Genomic DNA, 17,486 nt, shown 5'->3' with positions numbered 1-17,486 from the left:
ACCCTCTGTGGGCAGGACACACACAGCTCATCTGTTCTACGGCGCTGAACATGCTGTTCAAACGTACAGTAACTGACCCATGCATCACATCAGGCCGGTACATGAGCTCATGTGTATCCTAGTTCTGAGCTGTAATCCAAGACAGTACACAGTAATACTCTATCAATACTGCAGCATTGGATTCAACAAGAAGGCTGAGCCATACTTAACATCAGGTGTGTGTGTGTGTGTGTGTGTGTGTGTGTACATAGTGGTATGTGTATCTAGTTCTGTACAGTAATCCAGACAGTACACATTACAAACACCCCCCATCAACACAAAAGCACATGACTGTTTGATTAGCATTGCCTGAACTGGAGTTGCCTGTGTGGAAATGGCCTAGTCTCCCATGGTGTGGCATCAGAGCCGGCTCCCACTGTACACACAGCAGTGGGTTTGTTTTCAAGGCCTTACCGAGAGCACCCTTGTTTTCAAGGCCTTACCGAGAGCACCCTTGCTTTCAAGGCCTTACCGAGAGCACCCTTGTTTTCAAGGCCTTACCGAGAGCACCCTTGTTTTCAAGGCCTTACCGAGAGCACCCTTGTTTTCCAAGACGAGACCTGTGTTGGCTTTCTTCTTCTTCTTCACTTTCAGCCCGAACATCCCCTTCCCCTTCCTGGACACATGATTATAGACCACTTTCACTCATACACATGATCGTCAAATAGTCATTGAAAGGTCATAATCATCAGAAAAGAATGACACAAGAAAATAGGAAAGTAACAGTAATATATGATCATATTCAATATATAGTACTGTAGAATAACCAATTAACATGAAATAAAGCAGCTGGAAGAAGACTTGACATGGTTTGATCATTTCTAACCTAAACAAATATGAGTAATATTCTATTCACCCCCACTACCCCCCTGTACAAGTTTCTCTCCTGTTAATAAAAAAAACTAAAACAAAACAATTTCTTCTTCTAGCATTGTGATGCCTATGGCCCCTGGTCCGAGCATTGATTACTTTATCTTATGATGACTGATGGATAGATGATTCACTTACTTAAACAAATGTATTTGTTGTAAGTCGCTTTGGATAAAGGTGTCTGCTAAATGCCATAAATGTAAATATAATGTAATAGTGGCTGTAATAGCTTACCGGTGTGTTGCAGGACTGCTAGTAGGAGGGTCCATTTTGCCAAGGATCTAACAAGGTATTCCTTGACACTTTAGCTTCCCAGCTTCAAATCTAGCCTCTCTGATCCACTGTCTGGTGTTACCTGAAGTTCCTTAAAACTGACAATCTGCAACTCACCCTCCCAAAACATGTCCTTTCTCCTCCTCTGTTTGACTTTATGTGGCTAGAGTTTAATTCCTGAGCATTATGTTATTTGTGGTTTTGCTCAGCTAGGGACCTGCCCTTCTCCTGCCAGGTGACAATGTCCCTCGGTACTACTTGCTTACTTACTTGAAACAACAATATTTTCTCTAAATCAACCGCAGTAATTTTTTTCATGGATTCATCGATATTTTCTAAGCATTTGTAGCCAATTGGACAATGTTTTTAACACTTTTGTTGAGATTGATAACATGAATAGGAAAAATCATTTGAAGACTCAAGAAACAAATTACAATACCTTGGTTTGGACTCCATGTTGGCAGGTGGGAGTCAGTCTCTCTTGGTCATTTAACATTCAGGCACACTTGAGCTGAGACATCCTTGCTGGGTGGGGTGAGAGAGTATGAGCCAAAAGGCACTCACAGAATGTTTCAGAGAGAATGAGTAGTGGTGATTGGTGCTCCACTGTTTATTGAGAACATAAAGTTGTAAAACTGAACCATATGGGGACCAAGTCTTACTGTTATCAGAGAGGTTTAAAACACTCTCTCTGCTATGACTAGTGCACACCTGATTAGGTGACCCTGTCCTGTTGAGGAATCATTTCCAAATGTCTGAATGCCATGTTTTGGTCTTGTTTAATGTGGAACCAGAAACATAGCTAATTGTTTAGTTGCATTTAAACGTACAGTATTGGAATTTATGGCTGCATACATTTATCAACATGTTTTCAGACATGGGCTGTGCCATGTTTAGGCCTGTGAGTATCACATGGCTATAATAGGCCTGTGTGTAATGTGAAATATATCATCAGCAGCACATTTACTACAAAACGATTCACAGGTTTCCTCTATAGTTGATAATTCAATTGTGAAGATGAACTGGCATACAGCCATCCAGAGATGTTTGCATAATGTGTGGAAACGGGTGAACAGGATATGTGAAATTGGCAGAGTGAACACCCCTGGTAAACAGACAGCTCAGCTGAGCTCACACACAAATATGTCACGCTCACTTATTAAATAGAGAAAAAATGATCTGTGTATCAACACATGATGAGGGACATCTTGAGATCTGTTTGTTTTAGTAACCCATCTGTGTTGTTTCTCTGATACTGTGTTGTCTTGCAATGATATGCAGTAATGCATCAAAAGCATTTCTCTCCTGGGGAAATTGTGTCAGTTTGGTGCAAGCTGCAGACTGGTCTGAAGCTAGGCAGTTCTGCTGAACATGTGTGTAGCGTGGTTGAGATAACACTTCTAACCTGGTTCATATATTTTCTGCACAGTGCACACTCACTGCAGTGTTTCTTGCCACTGTACGCTATGTTTTTCTTTGGCTTACTTTTTAGGGGTCTATAGTTTGGTGTTAGCTCATATTGTTTGCATTGTGTTTATTGTTTAGTATTGTTTTAGTTGTGAAGCACTTTGTGACATTTGTCTCAGTAAAAGGTGCTCCACAAATACGTGGGATTGATTGATGGATTGACCGCACGTGCACGCGGCGGGCCGTGAAAACCACCTGACAGCTTTATTTGAATATCAAACCAGAAGCACCAATCAGAATCAGCTGCATCTCTTAAAACAACCAATCGCATCATTTATTTCACATGTTATACCATGACGCACACTTCAGGTAACCAATAGAATCGCTAGAAACGGGTTCCAAACCTAGCAACGGCGGACGACCGTTAGTCGCGGAGCAGCAGCGGTCGGTCGAGGCGCCTCGGTAGAGTTTCAATCTACACTTTTACATATTTAAATAACACAATACTGTTTAGGGTAAAATGAGGGAAATAGTTCATTTACAAGCGGGTCAATGTGGAAATCAGATCGGCGCAAAGGTGGGTTTTGTTCGAGGCCATAAAGCTAGCTAGTTGGGTAATACCTTAGCTAGCTGCCTAAGCTCTTGCAAACATTAGCAGGATTGCTAGACAATATTTATGTGTTTATTATAAAGCAATATCAGGTATCAAGTACCGCATTATTTATTGTTCATTTGCAGGTTAGCCCTAAAGTCATTTCCCACCTCATTTGCCGAAGTTAGCGTTATTGGCCGCGTTGACTGGCTACTACTAGAGAAGAAACGTTAACCGTAGAGAACACGTTAACTAGAGAAGAAACGTTAACTAGAGAAGAAACGTTAACCGTAGAGAACACGTTAACTAGAAACGTTAACCGTAGAGAACACGTTAACTAGAGAAGAAACGTTAACCGTAGAGAACACGTTAACTAGAGAAGAAACGTTAACTAGAGAAGAAACGTTAACCGTAGAGAACACGTTAACTAGAAACGTTAACCGTAGAGAACACGTTAACTAGAGAAGAAACGTTAACCGTAGAGAACACGTTAACTAGAGAAGAAACGTTAACCGTAGAGAACACGTTAACTAGAAACGCTAACCGTTCCTCCTGGTTTCAGTTCTGGGAGGTGATCAGTGACGAGCACGGCATCGACCCGACGGGGACGTACCACGGGGACAGCGACCTGCAGCTGGAGAGGATCAACGTCTACTACAACGAGGCCACAGGTGGCAGGGGGCAGGGGGACGGGGACGGGGGCAGGGACGGGACGGCGGGGGGCTGCTAGGGACGGGCCAAGTACAGTCAGGACATCAATTCTATTACATTTGTGTTCCAACAGGAGGAAAATATGTCCCCAGAGCCATTTTGGTGGATCTGGAGCCAGGCACTATGGATTCTGTTCGCTCAGGACCCTTTGGACAGATCTTTAGACCAGACAATTTTGTATTCGGTAAGAAAATGTCATAGGTTTTCGATCTGCATTTGATGTAACTTAATAAATATTCAATTTCAAGTGTTCATGTTGAAAATGAAGGCTGATAAATGTTTGCCTGATAATATTGTCTTCTACCTTATTTCTTAAAATGTCTCATTTTGTGTTTTATGTGCTTACTGTTGACAGGACAGAGTGGTGCTGGCAACAACTGGGCCAAAGGACATTACACAGAGGGAGCAGAGCTGGTGGACTCGGTTCTGGATGTGGTGCGGAAAGAGGCGGAGAGCTGTGACTGTCTTCAGGGTTTTCAACTAACTCACTCCCTGGGCGGGGGCACAGGTTCTGGCATGGGAACTCTACTGATTAGTAAAATCCGTGAAGAATACCCTGACAGAATCATGAACACTTTTAGTGTAGTGCCCTCTCCCAAAGTATCAGACACCGTTGTTGAGCCTTACAACGCCACTCTGTCAGTGCACCAACTTGTAGAGAACACAGACGAAACCTATTGCATTGACAATGAAGCCTTGTACGATATCTGCTTCCGCACGCTGAAGCTCACAACCCCCACATACGGTGACCTGAACCACCTGGTCTCCGCCACCATGAGCGGAGTGACCACCTGCCTCCGCTTCCCCGGACAGCTCAACGCCGACCTGCGCAAACTGGCTGTCAACATGGTGCCCTTCCCCCGCCTCCACTTCTTCATGCCAGGCTTCGCCCCTCTGACCAGCAGGGGGAGCCAGCAGTACCGCGCCCTGACCGTACCCGAGCTCACACAGCAGATGTTCGACGCCAAGAACATGATGGCGGCCTGCGACCCCCGCCACGGGCGCTACTTGACTGTGGCGGCCATCTTCCGCGGGCGCATGTCCATGAAGGAGGTGGACGAGCAGATGCTCAACGTCCAGAACAAGAACAGCAGCTACTTCGTGGAATGGATCCCCAACAACGTCAAGACGGCCGTGTGTGACATTCCGCCCCGAGGGCTGAAGATGGCCGCCACCTTCATCGGCAACAGCACGGCCATCCAGGAGCTGTTCAAGCGCATCTCTGAGCAGTTCACCGCCATGTTCCGCCGCAAGGCCTTCCTCCACTGGTACACCGGAGAGGGCATGGACGAGATGGAGTTCACCGAGGCCGAGAGCAACATGAACGACCTGGTGTCAGAGTACCAGCAGTACCAGGACGCCACGGCCGAGGAGGAGGGCGAGTTTGAGGAGGAGGAGGGGGAGGAGGATATGGGTTGAGAACATCCCGCCACCCAACAGTGTCCTGTCCTGTGTTTTTTGTTGTCCCATTATTCAACCCTGTCCATCGTCTGGTTTATGTCCCCGTAACTTTGATGTGAAGTAACAATAAAAGAGTTTTGTATGCTGCTTCTGTCTTATTCTCAAGCAAAGACACAGTTTTCAATTACACATAATTCTTTGAATAATCACTCTGATGTTCGTTGATAACAATTTATTGAAATGAGTGTAGTGGTTGTGAAAGGAGTGATGAGGACCTTTATGATGACTCAGCTTTGACTACATGTAACCTGAGTTCTGAACAAGTCTACTCAATGTTTGTCTTGTTGATTTCTTTGTATTAATGGCCTACTGTATTGGTAATTATAGTAAAATTGTACTTTGTATTTTTAAAATGTTTGTATTAAAAGAATTTAATAGTAACTGAAGCACAAACGCAAAAGAAACAGGACAAAGGACTGTTGAACTTCAGGTAAGACTAAACACCATAATACATTGAGATGTGTTTTAAAACATTGCTATTTGCTATGTAATCATCATTCAGGACTCAAATTCAGTCATCAATAACTTTATCTAGCTAAAAAATACTTTACATTGACTTAGCCAGCGATATAATGTACACTTTGGTTAACAACTTACATTTCAAGTCTAAAATGATGCACATGATCTGAACACAGTAGGGACCAAGTTGAGTGGCTTGACACACAAAGGGTCTAAGTGACATTTTACAGGAGAACCAAAACAACATTGATTCTGAGCAGATTGTATGGTGATGAGGCTTTACACGTATACTAGGTTTAAACCCTCTCGTTCGGTGCAGTTAAGGATCTCAGCTCCTTTCACATGATGGTATCAATAGAAAGCTCTTGAGATCTGTCACTCATTTTGCCCCAAAATGTCACTTTGTCACTCAATGTCGCTGTTTGCGCCCCATACCCTGTGATCTATTCCTGGTATAAAGATCAAGTGGCCTGCCTCCCCCCTAAACCCCTCATAACACCCCTGTACAGTGGCCTGCCTCCCCCCTAAACCCCTCATAACACCCCTGTACAGTGGCCTGCCTCCCCCCTAAACCCCTCATAACACCCCTGTACAGTGGCCTGCCTCCCCCCTAAACCCCTCATAACACCCCTGTACAGTGGCCTGCCTCCCCCCTAAACCCCTCATAACACCCCTGTACAGTGGCCTGCCTCCCCCCTAAACCCCTCATAACACCCCTGTACAGTGACCTGCCTCCCCCCTAAACCCCTCATAACACCCCTGTACAGTGGCCTGCCTCAAGGTTCTATTTTCCTGCCTCTAAAGAAAGTGTTGATTACATGATCATAGATTTTAATGTGTGTTTGATCAGTGATACAGTACTAGTAACCATGACAGGAAGGACTATATCCCATTATCCTTCAAATACAAACACTCACTAAATACGGACAAAGTTTGGAAAATTTACATTATCAAAATTGTATAAATAAACACTTTGAAACACAAGATGCAATTATGAATATAAAAATATGAAAGTATTTGTGTTATCCTACAGGTACATCATTGAAACCCTTTAAAAAAAAAAAAAAAAAGGTAATTTGAATGTTTTGCTGGGCGTGATCCAAAATATGTACACTTCCTTCATGGTGATCCATCTCCATCCGTTTCTCTTCACTCGTCCTCACAGTTTCCTCTCTTGGAAATCTCTGCAGAATGAACCAAACAGCACATTTGGTGTTTCTGATGGTGTTATTTATGCAGAGTGGCTTTAGGGTGTTTCTGATGGTGTTATTTATGCAGAGTGGCTTTAGGGTGTTTCTGAATGAATGCCACCATGCACCACACCGCCACAGTCACTGATGTTTCACTGCATCCTTCTCATGGTCGCCCATGACAACCAGCCAACTATAAATGTCAACAACGATTCAAGACCAAATATACCATTTAGATCATCCAACTCCATGCAAACAGGGGAAAGGAGTGGCCAGCCGGTGTGTTCTACTGCAGCTGACACAGAGAACAGCAACACTTTGACTCACACAAAGGCTATTCAGGGACAGATATTCTTGGCATGGCCCAGTTCAGGGAAAGCATGAGCCAAGGCAGGCAGAGTCGGTGGCAGATGCCCAACTCCGATCAAGAATCGTGTCAAGGGAGATTCTTGATTTTGAGTCACAACACAGGCCTCCATGCGGCAGGGCCGGATGGACTTGTCTATGCCTGACCAGAGTGGGACCTAGCTGGGGTTTGGAGGGGGAGCAGAGAGGAGAGAGAACAAGCAGCAGCTACAGATGGAGCCATATCAGAATCTCTGGCCGAGAGAGTGAGAGAGATAGCTAGAGGCCAGTCTGAACGCCAAGCTATAAGCCAAGAGGGCCTCAAAGGGCGATGGACATGGCAGAGGGGTGGGGGTGGGCGGCCTACCTGGGGCGTGGGAGGGGGGCTGGGAGGAGATGGTGGTGGACCGACACAACCCCCACAGGTGCTAAGAGTAAAGGGCATCAATACCTGCCGGGGTCAGGACCAGGGCCTGGAGCAGGTCAGAGAGAGACACGATCCCTCTCACCACATCATCACTGTCCACCAGCACCAGACGATGCACCTGGTTGGAGGGGGGGGAGAGGAGGGGAGAGGACCAGACCTGGGTCAAGTAGTACTATTTAGTGTTTGAGGTGTACATGATTTAGCTTAGAGTTTTCACTTTTGGGAAGATTCCATTGGCTCCACTGCCTCAGGCAAACTAAAACCACTGAACCACCCAGGACTGCAGGGGACAGCAGACACACTAGGGAGAGGAAATGCTATCCAGTTAACTGACATGCCACTCAACTGTATTGGCACTGGAAAACTGTCTTCAACTTATGAGGAACTTTGCTCTTAATCAGATAAAACCCAGGGTGTAAGTTACCTCTGCTTCAGCGATGCGGTCGATGATGATCTCCAGGGTTTCGTGAGGGTAGCACTTCAGTACCCCTTCAACGCAGCACGCCCTGCTCTGGATGGCCTCCTGCATCGTCATACTCAGGTTGTTGTAGTTCTTCTGAGCTGCCAAGTTCTACAACAACAGGGGAAGGGTTAGGGTTAGGGTTAGACTAACACTTCATCCTCACCATCGTACCTCACTGTACCTCATAACCATAGTATTTCATTACAAGGACATTTGGTGAGGTTTATGAAGTTTTGTGAGGACCATTAGATTAGTTGTTGTCAAAGCCTGAATACTGCCCCTATGTGGCACATATGAGTATTGCATTTACATTTCACAGTACATTCCGTAGGCTCCTTGGCCAGGTTAAGGAGCCCCACGGCTGAGACGACACAGTGAGTGTAACCCATGGACATGACTAAGCTTCTCAGGGCGGTACACACTGCAGAGGCGACCCAAACTATGGCGCTGCCCGCCTGGACTTTCACATGTTCCTGTTCAGCACTGTTTCAGAGACCACGGTGGGTGTGTAGCCTGGCTCTGTAGTGTGAGGCGTTCAATGTGCAGTAAATAGTGTGTATCCTACTTACAATCACATCAAACCTGGAGTACAGGGCCACCACTCTGCCTGCAAAACAAAAGCATTAACAGACATGGTTGACATCCAGAGTCCCTCACAAAGGCAGCCATGGATCTGGTGCAAAAACCCACTGGTGTTTTCTCTATGACAATGAGTCAAAGTGGCACCATATTTATTCATCAGTGTCGACAATCAGCAGTTTTCTATGTTCTCTCGTCTAAAAGATAAGAAGAAAACCTCCACAGGAAATAACCACCTATGATGACATTTCTTCATAAATTCAGTGATTTTCTTGGTACAACCACATTTCTGTGCCACCAACGTATTCCACCTAACTTGTTGAATTTTTGATTTCTCTGAATTTATCAAGATAGTGATGCTATTGTGTTATTTCCAGTGGGTGTTAGCAGAACGTAGAAAATCGCAGTTCACACATATACAGTCATGAGAAAAAATTAGGACACCCTATGAAAACCTTTGTCTTCTTCAACATATTCAAACATATGGACATTTGATATTCATTTGAACAATATTGAAAAATTGAGGTAATATAACTAAACAAATACAACTGAAACAAATTATTTAAAAAATTATTGGTAAAATGTAATTAATAGAAATGCAATCTTCTTGTGAGGAAAAAGTTAGGACACCCCTACATTTAGTTCCACTTAAAATGCCTAAAATTATAATAAAGAGCACCACATCAGGTGCAAATGATTAGAACATCGTTACAGAGGATTTTGGAGGAGCCTGTCCTATTTAAGCCTCAGATATTTAGTTTGGTTTGCTCTTGATTGTTGAAGTGAGTTGCATCATCATGGCGAGATCAAAAGAGCTCTCTGAGGCCTTCAGAAGAAAAATTGTAGATGCATATGAGTCTGGGAAGGGATATAAAAAGATCTCCAAACAATTCGAAATTAGCCATTCCACTGTCCGGAAAATAATTTACAAGTGGAGAACATTTAAAACCACCACCAACATGGCCAGGTCAGGCCGCCCAAGCAAGTTCAGCATAAGAGCTGACCGAAAGATGCTTAAAGAAGTCTCCAACAATCCCAGAATGTCATCACGAGACCTACAGGTATCTCTTGCCACAATTGATGTCAAAGTACATGCATCCACCATAAGAAAGAGACTGAACAAGTTTGCATTACATGGGAGGTGTGCAAGGAGGAAACCCCTGCTGTCAAAAAAAACCATCAGGGCAAGACTAAAGTTTGCCAGAGAACACCTAGAGAAAGACCAGAACTTCTGGAACAATGTGCTTTGGACAGATGAATCCAACGTTGAACTATTTGGGCACAGTAAGAGTAGACATGTTTGGCGCAAAACCAAGACAGCATTTGAGAACAAGAACCTCATACCAACTGTGAAGCATGGGGGTGGAAATGTCATGGTTTGGGGCTGCCTTTCTGCAGCAGGGCCTGGTCAGCTCACCATCATAGAATCCACTATGAATTTTGTATTGTATCAGAGGGTGCTTGAGGAAAATGTGAGACCATCTGTTCGAAAGTTGAAGCTGAAGCAGATGTGGACCATGCAACATGACAATGACCCAAAACATTCCAGTAAATCTACCAAGGAATGACTCAAGAAAAATAAATTGAGAGTTCTGGAATGGTCAAGTCAAAGCCCGGATCTTAATCTTATTGAGATGCTGTGGATTGATTTGAAACTGGCTGTGCATGCAAGACACCCCTCGAACATCACACAGCTGAAAGAATTCTGCAAGGAGGAGTGGGAAAAACTTTCTCCCAATTGATGTCAGAGACCTGTAGACAGTTATAAGAAACGTCTAATTGAGGTTATTTCAGCCAAGGGGGGCAATACTAGCTATTAGGGCATAGGGTGTCCTAACTTTTTCCTCAGTAGGAATTGGCATTATTGTTAATTTTTCGTTAAATAAATGATTACAAAGTTACATTTTCATAGTTTTTTGTTCAATTACATCCCCTTTATCTATAGACATTGTTAGAAAGAAGATAACATATTGATATGTCCATATTTTTAAGAGAATAACTTAATATTTTGGGGGGTGTCCTAACTTTTTCTCATGACTGTATAGGCATTGGTATAATAATAATAATGATAATGATAATAATAATAATAATAATAATAATAATAATAATAATAATAATACATTACATTTGTATAGCGCTTTCTTATGGACTCAAAGCACTTTACATGTCAGAAATATTAAAATAAAAATATAGGAAGACAGTCACAGAACATACATAAAATAACATACAGCCCTGTGTATTAAACATACATAACATAACATACAGCCCTGTGTATTAAACATACATAACATAACATACAGCCCTGTGTATTAAACATACATAACATAACATACAGCCCTGTGCATTAAACATACATAACATAACATACAGCCCTGTGCATTAAACATACATAACATAACATACAGCCCTGTGTATTAAACATACATAACATAACATACAGCCCTGTGCATTAGAAGCCTGAACAGGTTGGCTTTAACAAGGTCTTAAGAGTGAACCCTGTCGGCAGCTCTGACATGGAGGGGAGAGACTTCCACAGGCTTCGGTAGACAGGACGTCACCACACAGCAGGCAGTTAGGATTGTCCTCGTTGTTTTCAGTTATGCTGGTAAATCCATACTGAAGGAATGTCTCACCCTATTTCTCTGTCTTTGTGATGTGTGTTCCTCAGGTTCAGGTGAAGGTGTGGGACGTAGGTGGGAGAAGGAATCTGGCCGTTTTCTTTCCTAGTTTCTGTTCAGAGTTCAGAGTTTCTTGGGAATTTCGCACTGTTTGAGCACGGGAAAGCGCGTGGCCTGGTTACGTGGGAAAGCGCGTGGCCTGGTTACGTGGGAAAGCGCGTGGATTTTTATGAGAGGAAGTGAAAGTGTAGGATACGTTCAGTTGTTTTAAATTGTGTGTGGTGTTTTTATTATTATAATAATCATTATTATTTCTATTGATCAATTACTACAAATTCCAGGCAACCCCATTTGAATTCCATGCGACCCCACTCGGGGTCGCGACCCCAGGGTTGGGAAAGGCTGCCCGAGAAGAAGATGACACAACAAGAGGAAATATGTGTATTTGATTTCCTGTGAGGCGCATTGTATTATAAGCCTAACCCTATACAACATGTTATTCAAATAAAGTTGGGTTGAGCTACCTTGTTCATTGACCACAGGCAGAGCAGACACCCGCCGCTCAACGAAAATGGTGAGGGCGTCGTAGACGGTGGCCGACTCCTGGACGGTGGCGATCATCCGGAACGTCCCGATGTCCACCTCCTCGATCCGCTTCTGGAGGAACCGCGGCTTGGGGATCATGGAACCCTGGGAAGAATGGCGACATCAGAGAACGAACCAGAGGTGGAAACGTCCATCATCACTATACTGTACTCTAACCCTAACTCTAACTCTAACCCTAACCCTAACTCTAACCCTAACCCTAACTCTAACCCTAACCCTAACCCTAACCCTAACTCTAACCCTAACCCTAACTCTAACCCTAACCCTAACCCTAACTCTAACCCTAACCCTAACTCTAACCCTAACCCTAACCCTAACTCTAACCCTAACCCTAACTCTAACTCTAACTCTAACCCTAACTCTAACCGCAAACACACAGTCATTACTATACTATACGCTCAGAAACAAACGCAAACACACAGTCATATACACTCATATATTGGCTTACTTTTGGGGGTCTGTGGTTTGGTGTTAGATCATATTGTTTGTATTGTATTTATTGTTTATATTGTTTAGTATTGTTTTTGTTGTGAAGCACTTTGCGACATTTGTCTATGTAAAAAGTGCTATACAAATACATTTAATAAAAAAACAAAAACAATAACAAAACAAAATTAAATTAAAAATTAAATTAAAACAATAATTAAATGTTTTTATTTATGTTTATATTTATTATAGGAATACTGTTTCTTACGAAGAGGTGGAGGAACTTAAGGATGCGTTTGTGGGTGAGTATGTGCAGGACGTTCCCGGACTCTGGGTCGATGACTGGCAGCCGGTGGATCTTGTTCTTCAGGAGGGAGTAGATGGCATCAAAGAGGCTGTGGAGAGGAGGGCACAGCGGTCACCGTCCAGAACCAGGAAGTCAGCCGTTGTTTACACGGGATTCTTCACTGTTTTAATCGTGATATTCATTTCATTGCACTGTTTTGAACATCTACTGGACTTCCTATTGGCTTTGTGTTAAAGGGATAGTTCAGGTTTTCGATGTTAGACCTAATTTAAGTCTTGTACTATTTTATTTAATTTAGTACGATGTAATAATTCCATTCTTGAGCTTTCTCTGGTTGGCTCTGGGGTTAGCATGTAGCCATATGCATGTAGCCATACCAGTGCACATGAATGGGATCACAAAACATTAAAAAAAACCTGAACTATCCCTTTAATGTCAAGTGTCTGTGTGTCAGTTGTCCATGTCTGAAACCCAAAGGGAATACATACAATAATTAAACAATAAACCCTAATACAATAATAAAAGTTCTATCATATCACATTATACAATATTGCATGATATGATATGGTATCATATCGTCGGGGGCTGCAGGGGGGTGTAGGGGGCTGCAGGGGGGTGTAGGGGGCTGCAGGGGACTGGAGGGGACTGCAGGGGGGTGTAGGGGGCTGCAGGGGACTGTAGGGGGCTGGAGGGGGGTGTAGGGGGCTGGAGGGGGGTGTAGGGGGCTGGAGGGGGGTGCTTACCTCGAGTCAGGTGTGATACTGATCAGGGAGTGGAAAGAGCACTGAAGGTAGATCTCTGGAGATGGACAAACACATGAGAATCAAACACATGAGAATCAAACACATGAGAATCAAACACATGAGAATCAAACACAGGAGAATCAAACACAGGAGAATCAAACACAGGAGAATCAAACAAGACTCACAACAGACATCCTCCTGTGCCACCTGCCACCTGTTTCACTCACCTCTCCAGGTTTCTATCCTGTGTTCCTCCAGCTCATAGATCTGGACCTGTGAGACACACAAGCAACCGATCGATCCATTGATTGATTGATTGATTGATTGACTGTTCATTGTCCTTCAAGAGCAAATCATGTCCAGTACAGTCCACAGTGTATGAAGGTTCAGCAGGGTCGTGTTTCCTACAGGACGGTGGATTCTATTCCTGTACCTCACTGTGCTGCATGGAATCCCACAGTCAGCATGCCTGCTACTGTAATCTCTCTGACACACACTTAGAGCCAATACCAACAGTGTGTGTGTGTGTGTGTGTGTGCGTGTGTGTGTGTGTGTGTGTGTGTGTGTGTGTGTGTGTGTGTGTGTGCGTGTGTGTGTGTACTCACTAAGGGAGATTTGTAGTAGCGGTGGAGGATGTTGATGAAGTCTGTGATGGTCAGCATACCTGCAGGGGCAAACAGTCAGAAGAAGTACAATCAGACAGAATTCCTCAGATTTCTCCAACCTTTTCTGAAGTACACACTGGAATACAGCCATAGATGGTGCGATGACATGGTCTGGCCAAGCTGGCTCCTCAACAACGCAACAAAGTCATAATAAGAATAATAATAATAATAATAATAATACTGAAAACAACGACATAAGGTAGCAACACTGTTGGAACTTCACACTCAACAACAGGATGTTCACTTGCACCACCTTATCTGCCGGAGTGTGCGGTGTGTGTGTGTGTGTGTGTGTGTGTGTGTGAGAGAGTATGTGTGTGTGTGAGAGAGTATGTGTGTGTGTGTGTATGTCTATGTGTGAATGTGTGTGTGTGTGTGTGTGTGTGTATGCGTGCGTGCGTGTGTGTATGTGTGTATGTCTGAGTGTGTGTGTGTGTGTGTAAGGACCCAGGGTGGGGTTATTAATAACCCTAGAGAGGGGCGGGGGGTTAGCGGCGGTCCTGACAGTTCCCACCAGACACTGGGGCCCCCCAGGTGCTGACCCTAAAGTTGGAACCTTTGGCACCGGCGCTGCAGAGCTGCAGAGCTGCAGAGGGGATGGACCCTGGTGGCTGACCGTGTCCCTCAGCCCAGGAGCAGGAACATGAGAGTCTCAACCCACTCTGGCCTTTCAAGGGATTCTCAGAACCGGCCATGGGTCTGACTCATCAGTCTGAGTGACTCTGGCAGTGAGTGGCGTCTGCATACTGTGTATAGTTAACACTCCCTACCAACGCTCTCCTGGGGGCCGGCAGGGTGAGATCATCTCATATTGATTTCTGGATGGTATTTCTGACGACTAGAATGCTGATGTAATACTCGCACGGGAAGCGCAGTGAATAGAGAGAATCCAGACAAAGGAGCGTATTCCGAACCACAAAAACGATACACAGAAACACACACCTGGGCTCTACGTTCTCCAAATGTCACCCTCTTTGCTCTTGTGACCTCGTTTCTGGGGACACCTCTCCTCACTACCCCCCCCCCACACACACACATACACACACACACCCTCAGCCCAGCCCAGCCCAGCCCCAACCCAGCCCCCAGACCCCCCCCCCCCAAGTCCCTGTCCTGGTTTAACTGGGGAAGGCTGAACTTCAGATTGGGAGGGATGCTGCATTGATATGAGTGGGTGTGTGTAATGTGATTCTACCGGGCCTCATAGCTGACCTGTTGGACTTTAAAGGTTAAGCGACCAGCGGACCGGGTCGCAGCGCTCAGGTTCTCTCACCTACGAAACACTGCAGCTTGTTGTCCCACAGCGGCGCCGCCCTCACGCCCGTCGCCACCAGCGCAAAGAACGCCTTTTTTACCTGCGAAAAAAACAACACGGACTGATACACCGTAGGTCCATATGGGGTGTCTGAGTGGTACCGGGTCTGGAGGGAGGCTCAGGGATACCCCTAGAAAGGGTTTGGGACCCAATCTCTGCAATTTGATTCCAACTCGGAATCCTCACATATTTGGACCATATCGGACCAATACAAACTATGATTGTACATGATGCTAGTCTGTGCTTGTAAACCTGGACACTGACAGGAGAATACAGACACAGATACAGACACATTCTATACAAGGAGTAGAACATTCCAGAAAATCTAGACCCCAAAAAAGTGTATAATGAGGTGTATAATGAGGTGTATAATGAGGTGTATAATGAGGTGTGTAAACACTGCAGTGTTCTGAGGCACATGGAGTGTTGGAGGAGACGGTCACGTGTGTCGCGGCTCGGTCGGAGCAGGCGGAATTGCGAGGCGACTGTTTGCAATAACTTGCCGTCTGTTTCACCTGCCTGTACCTGCAGGGTGGTGTTTCACCTGCCTGTACCTGCAGGGTGGTGTTTCACCTGCCTGTACCTGCAGGGTGGTGTCGAAGACCACCAGTTTGGAGCTGGTCGGAATGGCGTCGTAGCAGCTGTGGCTCATCATGAACTTCATGTAGACGTCGGCGTCTGGGTCAGAGGCGGGGGCTGCAGGGGGGAGACAGGGGGGAGACGGGGGGAGACAGGGGGGAGCACCCTGCTACAGGTCCATCAGTCTGTCTCAGGGTCCTAACACACTCCATCTGTCTAGTCACCTGCTCAGCGTCACTTGAACAGCACGCACGCACGCGCACGCGCACGCACACACACACACACACACACGCGCACACGCGCACACACACACACACACACACACACACACACACACACACACACACACACACACAGAGTAAACATGAGAGTTACTTGTCTCCTTCATAGTGAGCCCTTCCTCCTCGTCTTCGAAGAAGGGGACCTGCAGGAACATAACACACTGTCACCTTCTACCTGTGCTTCATTTTCCCACTTTTACATCATCCTACCACATCTTGTAAATCAGCAGCTGTCTAGCTCACATTAGTCGCGTTCGCAGACACTTCCGCCGAATGCTGGATAGCTTGGAGACGAGGTTAACCTCACATGAATACTGTAAACATCACACCCTAACCACCACACCCTAACCACCACACCCTAACCACCACACCCTAACCATCACACCCTAACCATCACACCCTAACCACCACACCCTAACCATCACACCCTAACCACCACACCCTAACCACCACACCCTAACCACCACACCCTAACCATCCCACCCTAACCATCATGAAGGATGTGTAACACCTCCAAGGTTCTTTACTAAAGCAGAGATGTGACAGCTTGTGTGGTTCTGTGTACTCTGAAGGACAGGTCTGGTGGTGTGTGGTTCTGGTTCTGTGTACTCTGAAGGACAGGTCTGGTGGTGTGTGGTTCTGGGTAAAAGGGGCCAAGGGGCAGGAAGGCCGGCCCACAGGTGAGAGACCCAGGGAGGAGAACGCCCAGGTTAAATGCAAAACCAGAGCTTGTGAACTCTGTCAACACTCTGCCTCGTCAAGTAGGGAGCGGGGACTCGGAGCGGGAACCAACACCGCAGGGACAAGCAGAACGGTTTAAGCCTCCAGATTCACAGAACATGAATAAGTGCTAAATATGCTTGTTGTGAATTTGTTTGTTGAAACAGAAGAGCTAACAAGCCCTGGCTCGGACGACACACTGAGGGAAGCCGATACCTTGTGAGAAGGGGGTGGGAGAGGAAAACAAAGTGGTTGTATATCGGAAAGGAGTCGGTCGGATTTGCGGCTTGGCTTGCCAAATGTATCATGCAGTTCTGAGAGGCGTAGGATGGTGACACTTCTCAACAACATTGGTTTGAGGTAACAAGACTATGGTATTCGGTTTGAGAAAACGTTAAGAGTGCCGGTGG

General features: G+C 45.3%; 2 protein-coding genes across 2 annotated transcripts; one reads left to right on the top strand and one right to left on the bottom strand.

Annotated features, from left to right (window-relative positions):
• Positions 1-3,109: 3,109 nt before the first annotated feature.
• Positions 3,110-5,311, top strand: LOC310812975 (tubulin beta-4B chain-like; the record flags this gene model as incomplete). Its single annotated transcript, XM_083681761.1, has 4 exons — positions 3,110-3,166; positions 3,744-3,852; positions 3,966-4,076; positions 4,248-5,311. 4 exons carry the CDS (start codon positions 3,110-3,112, stop codon positions 5,309-5,311), a joined length of 1,341 nt encoding a protein of 446 aa, XP_083537887.1.
• Positions 5,312-7,775: 2,464 nt separating this feature from the next.
• Positions 7,776-16,187, bottom strand: prkag3b (protein kinase, AMP-activated, gamma 3b non-catalytic subunit; the record flags this gene model as incomplete). Its single annotated transcript, XM_083682719.1, has 10 exons — positions 16,080-16,187; positions 15,455-15,536; positions 14,122-14,180; positions 13,744-13,789; positions 13,517-13,571; positions 12,735-12,861; positions 11,959-12,124; positions 8,807-8,844; positions 8,199-8,345; positions 7,776-7,892 (listed from the first exon to the last, which is right to left on the bottom strand). Exons 1-10 carry the CDS (start codon positions 16,158-16,160, stop codon positions 7,776-7,778), a joined length of 918 nt encoding a protein of 305 aa, XP_083538845.1. The 5' UTR covers positions 16,161-16,187.
• Between the last annotated feature and the right edge of the window lie 1,299 nt (positions 16,188-17,486).

This window comes from Argentina silus (assembly GCF_951799395.1).
Source record: "Argentina silus genome assembly, chromosome: 12".
NCBI lineage: Eukaryota > Metazoa > Chordata > Actinopteri > Argentiniformes > Argentinidae > Argentina > Argentina silus.
Note: the sequence above shows the minus strand (reverse complement) of the source record. Positions and strands in the feature narration are given on the sequence as shown.